We start from the raw sequence: 22,049 nt of genomic DNA on the forward strand, positions 1-22,049 counted from the left end.
TATAGTAATTTGCTAATTAGTGGACAAGTAAGTATTCTTTAGTTTCAAATGATGACACACAAAAAATAATTCAAGCGGCTAAAATAAGTTTTGATATGATATGCCATCAAGGAGGCAAGATGCAGATTTTCTGAGGCTAACTAATGTAACCAAAACTTGAGCCTGAGAAACTCAACATTACAACCACCCCAACACATTTGACAGCTATATATCCCATTTATATACCCCCCCAATCAAGAGTAGTAATATAAACCATCTATATCTATGCATGTACATTACAAAACCCAAAATTTATATGCCATTATATACATTAGAATTATGATGAATAAAGGGTGATAATTTTGGGCAAATTGACCTTTTTAAAGGATTATGCAGCTACTCAAAATGGAGCTTCAATGCCGCCCGGCATCATATCTAAATAGCCTTTATTGTAATAGTTGTCAGTACGACGAGGTCTCGGCTCTGTGTATGGAGAGTTGTCACTACTCTTACTCCAAGTCCAAGATTTAGTTATCTTCTGAGATGTCTTGCCGAATTCCTGACTTTTGCTGATTCCGGGAGCAATCCTTGACTTGCTCATTATTTCAAGTAGTCTTCGATCCTCCTCGGTGAGTTCAACTCGTACGGGTTTATTACAGTCGTTTAGGGAAGGAAACCTGGTAACGGGCGAGTTAAGCAACAGGATCTTTTTGTTAGGAGATTGAAGTGCAGGCAAAGTCTTGAGCGCATAATCCCTTCGTTTCATCCCACTAACCAACTGATGAAGCAGAGTCACGAGAGTAAGGATATGGTTATCCATCTTCTCTTTATTTGCATGATATAGCGTTTGGAGACGGATTAAGTTTCCATTTCCAGCCATCTTCTTGTTATATTCAATGCTGCAAAACCAGAATAAAGGTCATGAATCCTTCGTATTTCTTTTCCAAGCAAGAGCGTTTTCTAGTCTACTCTTGGTAATGTCTTGGTAACTAGAGCTAATTGACAGCTTTATTACCAATAGAATTTTATAAAAAAAAATTCTGAATCGATATTAGTGTATAATATTCAAACTCAAAAACCAAGAAATATTGTACAAGGAAACAACGGAATACTAGTAGAACTCGAAAAAAGAGTTGCAGACTAACCTGGCATTGGCCCACTCTCCAACCCAACCGAAACCTTGATGCGCTCTGCTCAAGTTGCAAAAACAAAAAATAAGAAAATGTGAACTTCAAAAGGAAAATGCACACGAAAGACACTTATGAGCGTTCACCGTCATGTATTATCCTATTCTTAGCACACAAGAACATAACAAAACTAAAAAGAAAAGGCCCAATAGCGTACTTAAGAGTGTTAGATGCCATCGGAGCAAGCCATTGAAGAGTTTTTTCCATTTCAGCTTTAATTTGGGGGACTTCAGCCTGTCGCAATCATAAAATGAATTGTTAGGATACACGTAGCCACAAATAGATAATACGCTTGTATATGGCATTTTAACTTTCTTGGATTCTTGTGTGATTGCCATGTTGTAAAGACCCGTTCAATTTGAGTTAAGGCATAAGCAAGTACCTCGTCGTTATTACGGACTTTCCGCAAACTGGAGCGCATAGCAGTCTTGACACTAACTGGTAATCCGCGATACAATGTATCCCTTATATTAGGGGGAAGAGAACCGGGCCTCGATGCCTGAAAAACAATTATCTAGTAATTAAATCATTTTCAAATACACACATATATCTACATAGCAACGGAAAAAACTAACTTACAATGTTATCGATTTGGTTGATAATATTTGCATAGTGTAATGCAAGACCAGCAGGACCTAGTCTCTGGGTACAAAAACCAGCTTCTTCACCAGATTTTACTCCACCTGCCAGTTTTAGTAACCATCACATTCTCAAATAAATTGGAGTCTGGTGCACTAAAATATTAAAAAAGGTTACGATGTTTTTTTTCTGAAAATAAGCATATATATTTTCAGTATAGTACGTAACAAATTAGTATTTTGGTACAAAAAAAAAAAATTAAAAATTTTTAAAAAAATGAGAGATGTCTCAAGATGGTAACTTAAAAATAAATAAATAAAATGAGAAAATTTGCTATTGGGGCAGTGGTTATTTGAGCAGCGAATTTGATGCCTGTCTGATTGTCAAGAAAAAAAATCTTAATCACAGATCTGACAGCCATCTAGCATGTAAATCTGAAGGTTCTAGCCAGGCGCCTATTCTATTTGAATATCAAGTATATAATACCTAAACCAACCAGAATCAAAATTCCAGAAAGGTCTATGTCCTGCAAATCAGAAGCGGAAAAATATTACTCTTCATAAGATATAAGTTGGGAGTATTATACCTGCTCCAAATACTTGTGTGATTTCTTGATGGATGAAGGCAACAATATCGACAAGCTTCTCAATGACCTGAAATTTAAGAAGAATAGCGAATTTAGAAGCACACAAAACATATTCATGACTCACGTATATCCATCATGCTCGTAAAGATGAAAGCCATGAGGTGTTTGATACTTGGGTTTTATCTAAATGAAATCAACTATTTGAACAACAGATTATTCCAGAGATGACAAATCCAGCGCCTAGTGCAAAGACTTGTGAAGAAAAACAGAATGTAATTGATTGGGTATTTGATGCAGCTAAAACCCAAAAAAATTGTAATTCGTAATTCAAGAAACAAAAACAAGCAACAAGTTTTTTTACCTCCTCCAACTTTCTTGACCAAAGAGACTTTTTCTTCAAGTTCATTACAATCTTCTTCTGTTGTCTTAGTTCACTGTCCAACATCATGAGATGTTCTCCTACAAAGTGAAAGAAACAAAAAAATTACATCGAGGTCAAACAACAACACTTATGATTAGCAAGAATATATCACACAATTTAAATGAAAATTTTGCAAACCTAAAAACCAAAAACTTAAATTTTCTTCAGAAGAATCTTTTGCAAGATTAAAGATTGTGCTATATAAAAGTGTCTTTGTAAACTCAAAAAGCATTTCAATGGCAGACAGTACAATTACGCAGCTAGCTGTAACTAATAACAAGCCATTCTAATAAAGCTATGTTTATTAAGGAAATAAATTATGTTCGACAAGAGATCATCATTTCAATTGGTTGATTTGATAGCCAATAGCTAACCTTTACGGGGCAACTTAAGAGACTTCAATTCTTCGACCTTCTGCCGATAGTCCTGCTCAAATCTATCGCAAGCATTCAGCTCGTGGTACAATTCCTACGCAAATAATTTAGCTGTTTTCAGCATAAGTGAAACACAACTCGGCATGAAACAGGTCATTTGAAACTACAGTTGAAAGTTTATTGAGTGCCAAAGATGGAGAAATGCGAGAAATTGAAAACACTTACAGAAGTATTCTGGGCTAAAATCATCAATTCCTGCATTTTTGCTTCTACATGTTCTCTAGGAGGTCCGTATACTGCATTTTCAGAATCCAGCCTGAAATATTACAGCCATTTCCAACATGCATTCATACAGTTAGAAACTCAACTTATGTTCACATTAATTCAACATAGAAACATCTACCTTACTTTATAAAAAACCGATTCAAATTATGCCATTGTGGGTCTTTACAAAGGTCACCAAATCTGATTACTTCTTTGCAAAAGACATCAAGTTCCTCCCTGGAGACAAATGGAATAGTTAAATTTTGTCATGGAAAACAAACAAACAGCTAACAAGCTGAGAATTCTATAAAAATTTGCTCTATAAACCTTTTGTCCGAAGCAACTAAACTTAGCAACACCTTAGTGTCCGACGAAACCAAATTCTGAACCCCTTCAGAGGGAATAACCTCGTCCTTTATAAACATAACATTTTCCTTAGAGAGAGATTGCATGAGATTTACTCCTCTCGTAATTGTGTTTGCTACTTCAAATGCCAATATCGATATTTTATTTCCCTTCGCCACCTTGCCTGATAAAAATCCACTATTACTCAAGTTTGTCATTCCACTTCCAAGTGCATCTAAGACATCAACAGCCTTCTCTAGCCCAGCAAAGCTGGCTCTTCCGATAAACGATGATCCTCTTGGTGGAACCTACCATAATCATCAAATAATTTAATAAACGACTTCTTAATCCTGATAGATTCCGAGCATATTGAAGTTCAAAGTCGGGAAATAAGGCGAGCAGACAATGACAATAATTAGATACCACTAAAGACATCAACTATTAGTCCATAACCAATTGGGATTAGCAATAAGGTTGTTCTGAGAATTATGAATAGTTTTTTTGTCATGTTTGATATGATTGTTCAACAAGCAAACAAAAGTGCTACTGACCATCAAAACCAAATGGTGGGGCAACAAAGGTGAGCTATATAGCATTATCTATAGTACAATATCCATAGCCAAGAAAACAAAAACTGCTCATACAATACCTAAAAGTATTTGCACCAACAAGCAATTTGTCTCCAAATATGTCAATGGTGGAGCTTCTATTATGCAGCTCAAATTTCAAAAAGTCAAAAGAAAATTTTTTTATTTTATAACGTTTATTTATTGCCTCAATGCTATTAAGTCGCTCCCAAACCTTACAATTGTTGGACACTTGTAATAATTAAGACTTTATTCCCGATTGACCCTGGTAGCTGGTACTAAAGATATGCAACTTCACGTCAAAAAAAAGTGAACATAATATAACGGGTCATTTTACTAGCCCGTTATAATTCATAACAAAATAACTATAAATATTTGCCCTTCCTAAATAATGGATATTTTATTTTTATATTTTATGATTAACAAAATTATTTCTATAATATAATTCGGATTTTTTGGTCAAAATAGTAGTATGATCTAATATAACATAGAAGTACTTTATTTTTTTCAACTTAATGTATATATCAACCAAAATTTTGGTCAACATTGAAGGCAATTTCAAGCTTTTTAAATAAAAAAAATCAAAATCAAGATTTATGAAGGTAGAAATGTATGTTACAAATTTTCAATTTTGTTATGCAATCAACATAAGTAATTTCATGTTTATTAAGTACAAATTTTGACAGAAATTTAATCATGAATTCCTATCATACATCAATCTTTAAGGATCAAAATTTTCCCTTTTTATTTTCAGCTATAAATAGCAAAATTTATGATCCCTAAATTAGCCTATTCTTATTTTTCAATTAAGAAGACAAGGTGGTGACAAAAGATGACAATCACACAATTTCCACTCAACTTTATAGTGCAATCAAGTGCATTTTACCAATCAAAAACCCTATGAATCCTAGACAATAATTATAGTTCAAAATTTTCAAATACTTCAAAATATAACCAGAAAAGACTAATTCAACAAAATCCAACAAAAAGTAAAAAAGGAAAATATACCTTAAGTTCACCAGAAATTCCCAATTCACCAGAGTAAAACCTCTGAGGAGAAGCAGAAAAGGGATCATCAGGGGATTTCTTATTTTTCTTCTTTTTCAAATTCCCAAAACTTTTCATCCTCTTTAACTTGGTATTATTGCTCTTGTTGTTACCTTTGTTCTTCTCTTCCAATTTCTGCTCCAATTCTTCTGAACTAATTCTACCTCCCATAGACCCAACTGAACAAGCACCTCCCATCTTTTGTTTGTCCTTCTGTATAAAACACAAATTCCCAAAAAAAAAACCCTGATAAAGATCACAACTTCGATGGGTAAATTCCCAAAAACCCTGAGAAAGATCACAACTTTGATGGGTCAGTTCTCAAAAACCCTGAGAACGATCACAACTTTGATGGGTAAATTCCCAAAAACCCTGATAAAAGATCACAACTTTGATGGGTAAATTCCCAAAACCCTGAAAAAGATTAGAACTGTGAAGGGTAGAATCCAAAAACCCTTAAAAAGAATACAACTTTGATGGGTAGATTTGAAGAAAATACACCAAGATGAAGAACAAGACGCGTGAATTGAATGAGACAAATAATGAGGAGAGAGGTGGAGAAATCAGAGTAAAAGTCAAATTTTCTCTAGTTTGAAAAAACAAAAAAATGGGATTTTAAAAGGTAAATCTAAAAATAAGGGGATGGTTGAATTTCCTATCGTTGAAAATCTCCAAATGGGGATTAACAAAAAGGAGTTATGAATTGCGCGTTGAAGAAGAGAAGGGTTGGTTTGGAATTTTATAAATAAGATGATGAAATTGATGAGATAGTGATTTAATAAGAATGAGTAAAAAAAAGGCAAAATAGAAATAGTATGAGCTGACCAAACATCACCTTACCCACCCTGTTTTCTCACTTAAAACATATTTTGTCTTTGTCTCGACTCTTCATTTCTATTATGATCCGTCTCATAAAAATTGCTCTATTTATGATTAAATAAAAAATTTTAAAAAACAGATAAGAGATATTTTATAAAATAAATAAAAAATATGTGCATAAAATACAAATATATATATTAGATGCATTAATAAAAAGTAAAAAAATATAAATAATGATAAAAGTAAAAATAAAATTAATGTAATACAACAAATTAAAAAGGAATGTGAGCCTGATTGCCAAAATAATCTCTGACTCTGACTTTTCACTTCAACACTGTTTTTGTTTGGAAAAGAAAAAAAAGGAAAAAAAAAAGGGTTGATTTTATGGTGATGGGTCCCTTAAGTTATCTTCCCTACCATGGGATTGGGTACTAAGTAGAATAGTACCAACTGTAGCCCCAACTACTAGAATTCAATACGGTTTGCAGACTCAATCAGTACAGCTACTCTTAAGTCTTAATGGTTGAATTACGACTCCACAAATTTTAAATTTCAACTCAGACTGTCCTCTCAATAATCAATTAGAGAATGTGTTTGCCGTTTGCTTGTTTGCCATTGAATGTTTGTTGGTTAATCGTTTAATTGACTTATTTATCAGTATTTGATTGTGATGCATTAGTTTTTAGTTGATAAGCTGGTTGTATTAATTATTCGGAACTCAGATATTTAGTAAATTAGTTATTGATAATTCGTTATTTGTTTTAAAAGTTGGTTAATAAGTCAAAAGCTAATGAAAAAAATACAAACTATTTTGTTTGTTCAAGTGGCGATGTTCAGCTCTGTTAAAGCAATTTACTAAATAAGTATGTTTAGTTGTTTGACCTACTAATAAGCCAAAAATTAAAAGTTAACGAATAAAAAATCAACTATCAAACAAGACTAAAGAATATTTTATTCATGTTATCGAGTTTGTTATTATACTACTCTTTCTACACCTCTATAATGTATTTAGTTAACTAATAGGATTTAGTTGTAGTATCTTGAAATTAGTATTAGGCTTAGGTATAAGTCTGAACATAAGGAACAATAATTTTTTTCTAGAAGATTTAGTAAACTAGAATTTGAAAAATTAAAATTCACAATCCGACAGACTAGGTCAATTAGAGATCCACCGAAAATCCTGACTAACATCATCATAAAACACAAATATAATTGTAAATGATCTCATATTCATAATCGATGGATATCGAAATCATATAACTAGACTACGGATTGGTGTACCTAATAAGTCTCAAAACCTAATTTAATAGAATCAGACAATAAAATCTTGTTGGTGTACCGCAAGATAAATTGAAGATACTTACCAAGACGACAAGTTGTAACTTGCGCGTCATAAAAAATTAACCCATAGTTTAGATCATGTAAGATAATTAGATAAATAATGACACCATTATTCAAACCAACATTTTTATTCAATAAATCATTCACCCTATATTCAATAAACAAAAGATTACCTAAGAAACACGCATTAATAAACTTTTAACAACTTCAAACAACAAACAAAGCTAAAGATAGTTACAAAAATGAGAAAGTGAAGTAGAATATGCAAAAGCTTTCAAGTCTTTATGTTCTAAGATGGTATCAGGTGGTTTTTAAGTGAATTAGAATCATGTAACTTCCAAATATTTTCATGTCAAACTTTATAGAAAGATATTAATTGATTAAGCAATAAAAAGTTCTTTTTTATTTAGTAAAGATTCATTATTTAAGCTTCAAAGTCTAAAAATGATCCATGTGAGTTTTCCTTTCTAACTAAATAGCTTTGCATTATTTTTCCTTTTCCAGTTGAACAAGTTTGAAGCTAACCATGGTCATAGATGGTGCAACATGGTGTGTAATGTACTATCTATGTTGATGTAGCTCTTTAGTTTTTTATAGACATGGTGTGTAAGGTGTTGAACTAACTGTGTTCAGAGAGTTTTTTTGTTTTTTTTTTGTTTTTTTCATCTGGGCTGCTGGTGGTGAAACGATATGATACGGTGCTTGTATCTCGCATAGCCCACCCCTATGCTGTTTCTGGGTGGCCTGTATCTTGCTCCCCTCGTCTAATGGCTTTTTCCCCTGTCTTGGGTTTTTATGCCGGCGGATGGGGTGCAGCCTTGATGCAGTGTGGTGTTCTCCCCCCTTTTTTTTGTTATATATTTTTCCTAATTCTCAAAAACAAAAAAAAAAAAAAAGATGGTGCAACATTTTTAAAGAAAAAGACTACTTATGGAAGTGTAACCGCTATAATTATCTCTAAGAAATAAATATAAGGCTAAACATGTACTTCCATTTATTCAACCTACTTATCTTATTTACTTTTTCACACTTGCCGAGATAATATTTTAAGAGGTAGTGTCTCTAATTGTGCATAACTAAAAATCATAAAAAATTTATATTAATATTCATCACACTGAGACGAATAAAACAAGATCTCATTTGACCATATTTTAACTTATAGATTAAGATTAAAATATAAATTTAGAAAGATTAATAAATAGTAACTAAAAAGCAAATGGGACAAGTATATTGAATAGGAGAGAGTATAAAATAACTTAATAAAATTAAATCAACTAAAAAGGACTTACAACTTAAGAAATTTTTAACCGAAATCTAAGTCTATAATACTTCAACAATTGAAAGTAAATTTTAAATTAAGACATGACTATAATAATTAAAACTAATTTTGTAGGTGAACCTTACTCCATGATCCCCACGCGATGAATAACCTGCAAAAATAAGAATGTAAGAAAGACAAGAGAAAACTCACAAAATCAGGAAATTGAATAATTTCAACTTCATCCCGTAAAATAATTAAATTTTAAAAATAATATATAAATGAGTTGAAAAATCAATTTGTATACATTCTCATAAACTTAATTGATTTGATATTAAATAATGAAAATCACATATTCCAATTATTAATTTGAGGGAACGAGAACGCCAATAGGCACACGCTTTACCCTTATACCTACTTCATCAAGAGGTCGTCACCTCAAATAATCAAAGTCAGTAGAATAATCTCAAGTAACCCTAGTTTGCACATGCATTCTACATGGATCACAACCAATAGAAGAAAGACCAAATATCGTATCAAGTATAAGAAAGAAAACATATCGGCAACTATACTAACCAAACAAGGCAACTTGTTCAACACCCTTATACTTGAATCACAATAAATATAAGAGCTTCATTTCCCTCATATTTAACTTTAGGTGATTTAGTATATATATTTTGTAATTAGCCATGAGCACACAATTATATAATCAAACATACATTATATATTTTATTTTATTATCATAATTTTTTTTAATAAATATACATCTGAAAAATATCCTCTCATTTGCCAAATCACCATTTTGACATTAATTGGTGGTAACATGAATTAAAATCATAAATATTCCTCTTCCAAATTCAACCGCATTTAAATTCGTAATTAAAATAAAATATTAAAAATTAATATAACAAAAATAGTAATAGATATAATATAAAATAAAATCATACATCCCATTTAAACACATTATCACTTAGCACATGATACTAACGGGATAACCCTAAATAGATGGATATTGAGAATTACCTTGTAAAGCGAGCATTTTAATGTACGCTCCTATTAATCTTCATCTACGAATCTTACGTTTCCACAATTTGATATTATATCTCAAGTTAATACCCATATTAATCCAATTAAAAAATAAAATAAAGAATAAAAATGATAAGGTTGAAATCAAGTTGCTTTGATCTTGGAACATAACTTAGAATGAGACAAATAAGAAAAGGTAAGGAAAAAAAAAATCTTATTTGCTGCGGTTTTTTTGCCATAATATGCTGCGGTTTTGGCCCCAAGCATTAGTGATAGCAGCAGATGGCCTATTTTAAATGCTGCGGTTTAAAACCGCAGCAGAAAAGTGCACTATATGCTGCGGGCATCCCAAAAACCGCAGCATATAGTCATACACTATGCTGTGGGCCTCCTTAAAACCGCAGCCTATAGTGTATGACTATATGATGCGGTTTTTAAGAGGCCCGCAACATTTTTTTTTTTTGCTTTTTTCGTTTAATACTATTAAATAATCCAATAATGTACAATGTAATAAACAATGATTAATCCAATGATAATCACCAATTAACACCAATAATGACCAATATTCTCTTTTTAAACTCTCAATCGTATATATAATATAATAATATGTACATATACAAGTTAAAGTTCTAATAAATCTAAACTAATTACATTATTTACCAAGAACAAAAATTAGCAAGATACGCGACAATTTTGTCTTTCAATTCACGTATTTCCCCATCTCTCAAAGGTCGTGTTTCCCTTGGAATATCGTATAAAACCTATAATATAATATTAAATTAAAAGATACATAAACATTAGATTTTACCAATAATAGTAAATATATAATATATATTATAATTTAAGAACGTAACAAATACTTACGGCATCTATGTTTTCAACTCCAACCTCCTTCACGGATTTTAAGATATCATCCATGTATTTGAGAGTATAGTAGCCGCAATCAATGGTATTATCAGCTTGTCGAAAACACTAAGAGAAAATAGATTTTAGTGCCAAATAAGCTTAAAAACCCATAAAATCGCAATTTAGCACGTAATTTCTAGTATATGACTATGATTTTCAATTCTAACCACTTCAACACAATAATATATACCAAATAGTGTTGTGTTCCAAGTTTCGTGCAAAACAAACCAAGTTTGAGCTACTTTATGCGCGAAAGTGCAAAAAAAGCTTTAAAACCCATAAAATCGCAACTTAACCCGTAATTTCGAGCATATGACTATTATTTTCAATTCTAACCACTTCAACACAATAATATATACCAAATAGTGTTGTGTGCCAAGTTTGATCTACTTTATGCGCGAAAGTGCCAAAAAAGCTTTAAAAACCCATAAAATTGCAACTTAACATTTAATTTCTAGCATATGACTATGATTTTCAATTCTAACCACTTCAACACAATAATATATACCAAATAGTGTTGTGTGCCAAATTTCATGCAAAACAAACCAAGTTTGATCTGCTTTATACGCAAAAGTCGAAAAAAAGCTAAAAAACCCATAAAATCGCAACTTAGCACGTAATTTCTAGCATATGACTATTATTTTGAATTCTAAACACTTCAACACAATAATATATACCAAATGATGTTGTGTGCCAAGTTTCGTGCAAAACAAACCAAGTTTGAGCTACTTTATGCGCGAAAGTCCAAAAAAAGTTTAAAAACCCATAAAATGATAAAATTGAATAGTGTTGTGTACCTAACTGCTTTCCATTTCGAAAATGTGGGTCTGGATATAGATCTCATTTCTCCACACACTTTCTTCATTGTGCTGAAATGCATGGGAAAAGTATAAATATATATATATATATATATATATATATATATATATATATATATATATATATATATATATATATATATATACATATATATATATATATACATATATATATATATATACATATATATATATATATATATATATATATACATATATATATATATATATACATATATATATATATATATATATATATATACATATTTATATATATATACATATATGTATATATATATATATATGTATATATATATATATATATGTATATATATATATATATATATATATATATATATATATATATATATATGTATATATATATATATATATATGTATATATATATATATATATATATATATATATATATATATATATATATATATATATGTATATATATATATATATGTACATATATATATATATGTATATATATATACATGTATATATATATATGTATATATATATATATATATATATATATATATATATATATATACACACACACACACACACACACACACACACACACACATATATATATATATATATATATATATATATATATATATATATATATATATATATATATATATATATATATATATATATTTAACACTTTATTTAAATGAAAATTGGTAAAATTTATAAAATTACGTACGCATTCAACAAGGCTTTGAATTTTGTGTTGCGAGGCGGGCTTTGAGGTTTTTGTAATGATTCGAAGACGTGCACAGTGTTTGTTAAAGAACATATGACCAAAAGTATCCAATGCAAACTACAAACGCAAAATTAAAATCAACAAATTAGAGATTATGTGAACTTAGAAATCAAAAGATAAGTTCAATTTCAAAAATAAAAACTTACTCTTCCACATATGGAGCCAGAATGAACGTGTGTTTAGATGCAAGAGAATTATTCAAAGTAGTCTCAATGTATGCTTTGACGTCATCTGAATCATTTACGCTTTTAGTACCCGAAATCGAGTCAGGACAAAACCATCCAATTTCATTGGAGGTTCGCAAGAATTTAGCTTCTCTTAAGCCGCACTAAACTCACGAATAAGAAAATTTTGTTAGTAATTCGGTTATTAAAACAATTAAACAACAATGCCTAACTTGTAAGATAATGAACATCACCACATGTAGACATGGATAAGAGCTACGTTCTACATCTCTCCTCTCAAAAATTGCCCAATGTCACTAGAACCAATAATTACAAATGGGCTATCTACAAAGCAGAATTGTTCCTTCTGCAGGTTTATGATTGGGTCCTCCTCACTTATGCGAGATGCACAAGTGTGCAGCCATTTGCAATCTTGAAAGAGATCTATTTGCTCCGCATCAGTCAAAATTGGAGTGATTGGCATCGACTTTGACCTAGTTGACACCTTTGGTGAGGAACCGATCTCTCTCGTAGATCCCTTTTGACTCATTGCTATTTCAAATTATATAATTAAATTAGTGTAAGCATGCAATTAAAAAAATAAAAATAAATAAGATACAAATGATTATTACCATGGTAGTGAATCGGACCGTAGCATATGGCCATGTGACGAAACTACCTAGGGCGTCTGATAGTTTCTCATGGCTTCATTTTGGCATTGGAACCGGGAGTGAGAAATCTTCAAACCCCTTTAGAATAGTTTCCACGGTCACACTGATGTGGCCATTTGTAACAGGCATCGAATGCACTGTTTGACCCTCTTTGGTTGGCTGTGCCACACCATATGCAACCTCAGTTAAGTCACCATCACTAGCAACACCTAACTAAGGCAGCAAAAGAGAACAAGGAGTCGCCTCCTGAAAATTGTGTCGTTTAGTATAATAAGCATCATAATAAAATATTAAAAGACGTTACAATTTAAATTAATAAGTGCTTATATATTTAAAAGCTATGTACCTATACCACTGGCTCGGGAGTTCGCTCCGGATTTTTAGTTCATGGTCTCCGGTGTGGGATTTTGCCCTTCAGGGGTAGTAATGGGCTGGGGTGCTACGAGGGTAATGGGCTCGGGTGTTGGCTCGACCGAAGCGTTAGGATCCCCATGTTGACTTTGCTGATCCTCGACAATCAGGAATGCCAAGTCAACAATGGGTGCTCCCATCTTCTGCAACATGAGTGCCACTTTGGCGAGAACGTCCTTCGTAATTTTTGCTCGAAGAGTTGCTATTTCATCAGGTGGCATCGTTCGGGATTGAGTAGCAACACACTCTTTGCCGAATGCCTTCTTTAACCCCACGCGGACGCCTCCTTTTCCGACTACCCGCCCTCTATGGGGTGAACTCCCTCGTAGCTTCTTTTTCCTTCCAGCCCATCTGTTCAAATAAAAAGTGACATATATAACAATTAGTATAAGTAAATATGTTGGACCTCTTGAGTTTTGATGATGACTACACTTTAGCAAATATGTGTTTAGAGATTTTGTGCAGGTCGATATCCGATTAATTGTGATCGTTGATAGTACCTATGGCTTAGTTCATGGGAATATACATGTCAAAAGGTTTCAAGAGATGTTAGAAGAGTATATCACGTGGGATGTAAAATGGAGACAGGAAGTCTACTGTTCCCAGGTTTGATGTTCTAGCAAGTTGGAATTTGGAGACAGCGCAGTGTTCCCAAACTGAAGTCAATTTACGTTAGCTAAATAAATTCTATCTTTTATTTTTCTTTAGTTAATGTATTTAAATTAATTGGTTGCATTAGTTTATTAAAGTTAATTGGCAAAAAGAATTTCTAAAATTCCTCACGTGTGGGTTTCAAGATTAATTCCTTATTTTTAGGAAATAAACTTGGATCTACTAAAAAGTAGGAACAGCAGTTAGGTCTTAATTATTTTTGGATTTTCTGAAATATAATAAAAATAATCTTTTCCTAAAAATAGTAAAAATAACCATTTTCTAAGAATTAGTCAAAATATAACCGTTTTTAGAGTTAGTCAAAAGATAACCGTTTTACCAAAACCGTTTTCTAAATATAGCATGAAGTTCCAGCCATTAATTTGGGGAACAGGAATTACTACTGAAGAAACTGCTACTTTAGGGAACAGCGGTTATTAAGGAACAGTGGTTATCAGGGTATAGCGGTTACTGATTGCCTTAACCGTTTGTTTGATTTATTCAAAGGCTGAAGTATTAACCGTTTTGTGATTCATTCAGCATCATTCATTGATCCATGACTAAGGATAATGGGTTGGAATATTTTACTATTTTTAGAAATTTATTTTATTATAAATAAGCTAACTAGCTCGGTTTTTCAAAAGAATTAACGCATGCTTTGAGAGAAAAATAATTTTTGTGCGTTTGATTTTGAAATTCTACAAGTAATATTTTGTGTTTTTAAATTGCCAATTAATTCATAATATTTACTTGTGCAACTCTTTGATTTATTTTAGAGAATTTCTATCATTTTTGTAAGGGATTTTGAGAGTTTATGTAATTAGACTCGAGTGAGTCTAAGGGGGAAGTTAGATAGCTTTTAGTGAAGCTAGAGAGGATTAGCTTATTGTAAAGCTAAGTTTGTTGCTTTGAGTAAAGCAATTAGAGAGTGAAGAGTTGGCCTAGTTGTTTCGCTTCGAGTGAAGTAAGGTGTTTATTGTAATTGTAACTAATTGCCTTAAACATAGTGAAGTTGTTAGAAATCCCAAGTGGTCGTGGTTTTTCCTTTTGTTTAGGCCCAAAAGGTTTCCACGTAAAATCGTGTGTCTCTCTTATTATTTTGCTCTTAGTTTAAGCTTTATTTATTTTGAATAATTCCGCAAAAAAAAAAAACAGGGCACAATCGCTTAAACTTGCAACAACAACAATTCACCCCCCCCTCTTGTTGCTGTTCCCGTTCCTAATTGAATCAACAAAATCAAAGCCAAAAAATACAAAACAAATCAAGAATATACTTAATAATTTCAAAACTCACCACAGCATCAGCAACCTTCTTCGTTCCCGGATCATTAATGGTAAATTTACCACTTGCATCTCGGGAATGAAGCCCGCAACACTAATCTCGCACCCGATCTCCAGCAGGAGTATTCATGGATGCAGAGGTAGTCGTAGATGAGGGTGTGGCTGGAATTTGATTGGGATATAAACCCGCATCCACCCAATCTTTTCGAAACTCATCGTATGTTTTTGGGCCCAGGCGATGGTAAAACTTTCTTTTTCTTGCTGATTCAGAAGCTTTACCACGCTTTTCCTAATTAATCAATAGAAATCAAATGTCATATATTAGTCTAATGATTGAATCAAAAGAAGTAAATTCAAATCAAAAGCTATAATATAATATGGAATACTTACAACTTCAATGGGAGTTGTTCTTTTGGCAACAAAAGCCTCCCAATCCTTCTTTGATATGTGACCCCATATTTCGTAGGGCATCTTCGAAGGTGCTTGCTCTCCACCTTCGTTTCCCGTTTTGACCTTTTTGGTCGTATGGGCACGCTTCTTCGTGATCCAGCCTGTTACTAGCTTGGATTTGAAATCTCTGAATCTTTCAGCAACAGTTGAAAGAAACACATTCTTCTTCTCCTCATCGCTCTCGATGTGAAAAAGATTCTACCAATAAAAAATTTTATTTATTAGTGTCAGTTAACTTAATTTTAAAATGAAACTAAATGAATAAAAATAGTAAAGTTTCTTACCACAGTATCATTCCATAGAGAGTTCTTCAAACCCTCTGAAACCTCGTTCCATGCGTACAATATGGAAATCTTGCAGATACATATGCGTACAATATGGAAATCTTGCAGATACATAGGCCCACTTGTTTTCCATATTGCCTACGCCATTTTCCGTAGGGTTGACCAAATGCATTGATTTCCAAATACATGGGTTCTGTGACTTTGAGGTTTTTCGTAGGACCTCGCCCTTTTCTTTTCTTAGTGGTAGTGGGAGCATTTGTTGGTGGGGCGTCTTCAGTATCATAATCATTGTTAAGTGGTGGAGCGTCTTCAGCCATACGCTCGTATCTAACAATTTGGTCCTCTTCAGTGTCACAACTATGATGCTCATTATTCGAGATTTCAATCTCGGGGACAATTTCGTCTCTGAAAAGATGCATTGTATATCAGTACCTGAAAGAGTATAAATAGAAATATATTAGAACATAGGAACGTAAATTCAATTTTAACAAAATAGTGTTGTGTGTTAAAGTGCCAAAAAAGCTTAAAAAACCTTAAAATCGCAACTTACCAAGTAATATTAAGAATATGACTATGATTTACAATTCTAATACGTTCAACACAATAATATATACCAAATAGTGTTGTGTGCAAAGTTTCATGCAAAAAAAACCAAGTTTGAGCTACTTTATGCACGAAAGTGCCAAAAAAACTTTAAAAACTTTAAAATTCATACCTTGTGAATCACTTAATTCAAATGTATTCCTTCCGTGTGATCTACACGCATATAACCAACATCTACATCATCTTGATCCACTGATTTTGGATTGATAAAGGGCGAGGAGTCTTCAAAAGCTTCATATTCTTCCTCATCCTCAACATCACTTATACCAAGGATGCTTCTTTCAAGGGTCGTCATTTTTTATACATCATCGATTATTATCTACCCACTTACATTTGAAATGACCAATAATGAAAGTAGAGTAGTCAAGCTCCTATATTTCATGTACCCGCCTGTAGTATACCAATTTAGCATCAACTGGCGCTTAATCCTTGGCACTCGCGTAAAATATAGATAATGCCAAATAGAAACCCCTTTATTCTGTAGATAAGATGACTTCTTATCTTAACCCTCAGTCCAAAATGTGAAGCCATTGACATCGTAACCCTCATATTTGTTGAAATCATCACAAGGACCAAAAGCTAACCACTTAACAATTTCTGATACACCCTTGAGTTCTTCACTTATTACTAGATTATGAAACCAATTAATAAACGTCTTGTTATGCAACTGCATCAATCCTCTATCCCCTTTACAAGGATATTTTGCGCGCAATATATCTAAATTCTCACTCAAAAAAGGATGAACTTCAGGAATATGATGCAACACATACAAGTGTGCTTGTAGAAGACTGTCTCTAGGAGGTGTGGTCGATTTGGAACTAATTGTTCCTTTTCCCTCAAGCCTTCCTTCATGTCGAGAGGTGGGAAGTCCAATAGGCTTTGCCATGGCTAAATACTCGGCTATACAGTTACTAATCTCATCGCTCACAGTGCCTTGAATCATACTCCCCTCGGGTTGTGCTAAATTCCTCACCATGATTTGTAAAACACCTATGTGTCATTCAAAAGGATAACACCACATTGAAAAAACTAGACCCAAACGCTTGATCTCACGAACGAGATGGACAATAAGATGAACCATTATGTCAAAGAAAGAAGGTGGAAAATACATCTCAAACTTGCATAAAGTTACAATCACGTCGACTTGAAGAGCATCAAGTTTAAAGGGATCAAGAACTTTACTACAACTTGTGTTGAAGAAAGAACATAGCTCGGTAATAGCATATCTCACATGTTTTGGCAGTATTCCACGGATTGCAATTGATAAGAACACTTGCATCATTATATGGCAATCGTGAGATTTCATGCTTCCCAACTTCAGCTCACCATTTAGGCTCACAAATCTCTTCATGTTGGATGAGTACCCAGACGGAACCTTAATGCCATACAAAGATTCACAAAATGTTCGCTTCTCTGCTTTTGGACAATGTGTAGCAAGCTGGAGGCAAATAAACTTTGTCATTACTCAACTTCTTCTTACCGCCTTTCCCTTGTTACTGCCACCAACTTCATCAGCTCTATTTCTTTTCTTACTCACCTTAACATGTCCCCACAACTCCGGACGAAGACCCTTACATTCAAACCAATCTCGCACAGCCCTAACATCATTTGTCTTACCCGGAATGTTCATGAGAGTCCTGAGTATAGCATCACATATATTTTTCTCTATATGCATAACGTTAAGACAATGCCTAACATGTAGATCTCTCCAATATGGAAGCTTCCAAAAGATTGATTCTTTTTTCCATAATCGGTCTTCACCCCCTTGCACTTGCCCTGTTTTACCAAATACATTCTCAACTCCCTTAATCTGTTCATAAACCTCATAACCGGTCAACAGTCGACGAGCTAGACGGTCCTCAACCTCCCCGTTGAACATCTTCTTCTTCTTACGATATTGGTGATCTCGTGGGAGGAACTTTCGATGGTGCATGAATACGTGTTTGCACTTAGGAATCCACGTGGATTCCATGTCATCGATACATATTGGGCATGCTTTCTTCCCTTTGTTCTTATACCCCGATAAGTTGCCATATGCCGGAAAATCATTAACGGTGCATAAAAGCATTGCACGCAAGGTGAACTCCTCATTAGCATATGCATCAAACACGAAAACGCCTTCATCCCACATATTTCTCAAATCCTCAACGAGAGGTGCAAGATATACATCTATGTCATTGCCAGGTTGTTTAGGACCCGAGATAAGAAGCGAAAGCATAATGTACTTACGCTTCATACACAACCAAGATGGTAAATTATAGATCACTAACAGTACCGGCCAAGTACTATGTTGAGAACTAAGATTGCCGAATGGGTTCATTCCATCCTTACACAGCCTGATTCTTAAATTACGAACCTCATCCCCAAAAGTCTTATGCAACCTATCAATACTCTTACACTCCGGAGAATCAAATGGATGTGTGAGCAAGTGACCTTTCTTCACCCTATCTGCATGCCACCTTAAATTTAACGCATTTTTCTTTATAGAAAACAAGCGCTTGAATCTAGGTATTATTGGAAGATAATACAATACCGGGCCCTTTAGCATCCCGAGCCCCTTTACGCTTGTAGCGCGATAACCCACACCTAGGACACTCTTCTAAGTTCTCGTTTTCATTTCGATACAACACACAATCATTCGGACACGCATGATTCTTCTGGTACTCTAAGCCGAAAGGACACATGAGCTTTTTGGCATAATATGTCGACTTTGAAAGTTTATTTCCCTCAGGAAGCATCTCACTTAACGCTTATAACATTGTGAAACTAGCGTCACTCCAATTGAACTTTGACTTAATGTTGAAAATTGTCAACACTGCTGTTAGTTTGGTGAACTTTGTACATCCAGGTTACAAAGGCTTTTGAGAATCCTCTGTCAACAAGTCAATAACACGAGGACGTTTTCCTAACTTATCCTCGACTCTCTCCATCATCTCATCAACACGATCCACATCCTCATTGACATTCTGTTCATCTGTCTCATACCCATCAACATGATCTACTACATCCTCATTGACATCAGCCACATTATTGACGTCCTCAACAATACTTTTCTCTTTGTAAACTCTCTCCTCACCATGCCAAACCCAAACATGATATTGAGGCCTAAACCCACGTCGAAGTATGTGCTTCCTAAGGATATCAACACTATCTACCTTTGATACATTGCCACAAGTGACACATGAGCAATAAAAACCAACTTCCCCTGTCCTAACTTGATGTTCAACCGCAATACTACAAAATTCTAATACGCCATCAATAAATTCTGACGATTGAATGCTTCCATACATCCAAGAATGATCTTTTGTCATCCTAACTAGTGTGAATAATTAATTCCAAACAAAATTAATACACAACTTTTAACATATATAATTAACCCAAATTAAGCCTAGTTAACCCTATATAACCAAAAACATATCTTAATGACAAAACATATATAACTAAAAAAAAAGCCATTTTCTTTAATCAAATACACATAAATCAAAATAATAAGAATCCATGTTTGACATGATGCAGGTGTCTTACACATTCATAACTATGTAATAACTTGTGCAAGTAAGCAAATAGTGTGTGTATGACTATTCAGCAAAGTGAAGCAGCAGCACAATGTGCACCAATCAATCCAACAACAAAGACAGAAGAACAAACAAGAACAGGCTTTCTGCCAGCTGAACTTGCACGACATTTGGAGAGCCGGTTTGTACACCAAGGACCAAAAAAACCCAAGGGATGACATCTTTGTACATGGAACAAGAAGTCAAGGACAAAGGGTAGCCTAATAATCTATAGAGAACCCACAGGACCAGCACCAAGGTCCCCTGGTCAGCTGATATCATACCAGAATAAATCAGCATTCTGTTTTCTGATTTTTGTTCTTCAAACGTGCACATGATAGTCACGTGTTAATTTTTAGCCGTTATTCTCGTTTGGCTGTGTAAACATGTGTATTAACTAATTTTAGAAGGTCTTATAGCTCTATAAATAGGGGGCCTAATCCTTTGTAAGGAAGATTTCAGATTTTTCAGAATAAAACAACATAACTAATAATATACAACTACATACATAAGTAAATTATTCACATTCAATCTACCCTAAAATTCCTAATTGATTAAAATTATTCACATTCAAATATTCATGTACATACTTAAATAAAGATTGAAAAATTTATACCTTGAAGAAGAAGAAGAAGAATGCTTAGCCCTAATTTCGTGGGTTTTTTGAAGGAAAAGCAACAATGGTGGGTTGAAATGTAATAGATTAAAACAAGGAAAATCAAAAATACGTTGAAATTTCATGGGTCTTTGAAGATGAAGAAGGAAAAACAACAACGGTGGGTTTTTGAAGGAAACGAAGAACAGTGGTATGCAAGAAGGAACAATGATGGGTCTTCGAAGAACAATGCTGGCGGGATTTTGAAGATGAAAGTTGAATTTTACGTGGGTTTTCATGAACACAGTGGTATGCAAGTTTAGGAAGAAGAACCATACGTACAGTAATAATATGCAAGAAGTGTAAAAAATTTCGAGGCTTTGCCCTATATTATTAATGCTGTTGGCGGGATTTTGAAAGAAAAAAAAAACAAGTCATATGCTGCGGTTTAACAAGGAATTCCAAGAGTATATGCTGCGGACAAAGACAAAACCGCAGCATTTGATGAAGTTATATGCTGTGGGCAAAGACAAAACCGCAACATTTGATGATCCATAAGATTATCTGCCGCGGGCAACTAAAAAAACCGCAATATTTGTTGACTATTTTTTTTTCTAATTCTTTTTCCTATTTATTGCTGCGTATAATAAAAACCGCAGCAAATTGCAACAAATGATTAGCTGCAGATACGTTTTTTTCCACTAGTGCATATTACAATAGAAGATTTAATGCAGGAATTCGATTGTTATTCGAATACATCTTAAATTCAAGACAACAATAATGTTTTGAAAGGTATGAAAATTTAAGATTTTATTTGTTGAAAATGATTGTAATAATAAGTGTACAATATTTTTATTTTTTTTTATAAGCTTTATCAATGGTGGAAAACAACGATGTTAAAGTAGACAACAATGTCTACTGTTTGGGAGAAGGTAATAAAAGCAATTGTGGTTATTTTATTTTTTTTTAATTAAGCTTCTTCAATGGTGGAAAATAATGATGTTAAAGAATACAACAATGTCTATTGTTTGGAGAAAGGTAATAAGACCAATTGTGGTTATAAATT

General features: G+C 33.3%; 1 protein-coding gene across 1 annotated transcript; it reads right to left on the minus strand.

Moving 5' to 3' along the window:
- Positions 1–66: 66 nt before the first annotated feature.
- On the minus strand, positions 67–6,185 carry LOC130798968 (protein PSK SIMULATOR 2-like). The gene is made up of 12 exons (XM_057662058.1): positions 5,331–6,185; positions 3,718–4,043; positions 3,535–3,627; positions 3,352–3,442; positions 3,127–3,220; positions 2,693–2,790; positions 2,332–2,398; positions 1,746–1,849; positions 1,549–1,665; positions 1,324–1,400; positions 1,125–1,169; positions 67–878 (listed from the first exon to the last, which is right to left on the minus strand). The coding sequence occupies exons 1-12, from the start codon at positions 5,565–5,567 to the stop codon at positions 380–382; spliced, it is 1,848 nt and encodes a 615-aa protein (XP_057518041.1). The 5' UTR covers positions 5,568–6,185; the 3' UTR covers positions 67–379.
- Between the last annotated feature and the right edge of the window lie 15,864 nt (positions 6,186–22,049).

The sequence above is a fragment of the Amaranthus tricolor genome, chromosome 13 (assembly GCF_026212465.1).
Source record: "Amaranthus tricolor cultivar Red isolate AtriRed21 chromosome 13, ASM2621246v1, whole genome shotgun sequence".
Taxonomy (NCBI): Eukaryota; Viridiplantae; Streptophyta; class Magnoliopsida; order Caryophyllales; family Amaranthaceae; genus Amaranthus; species Amaranthus tricolor.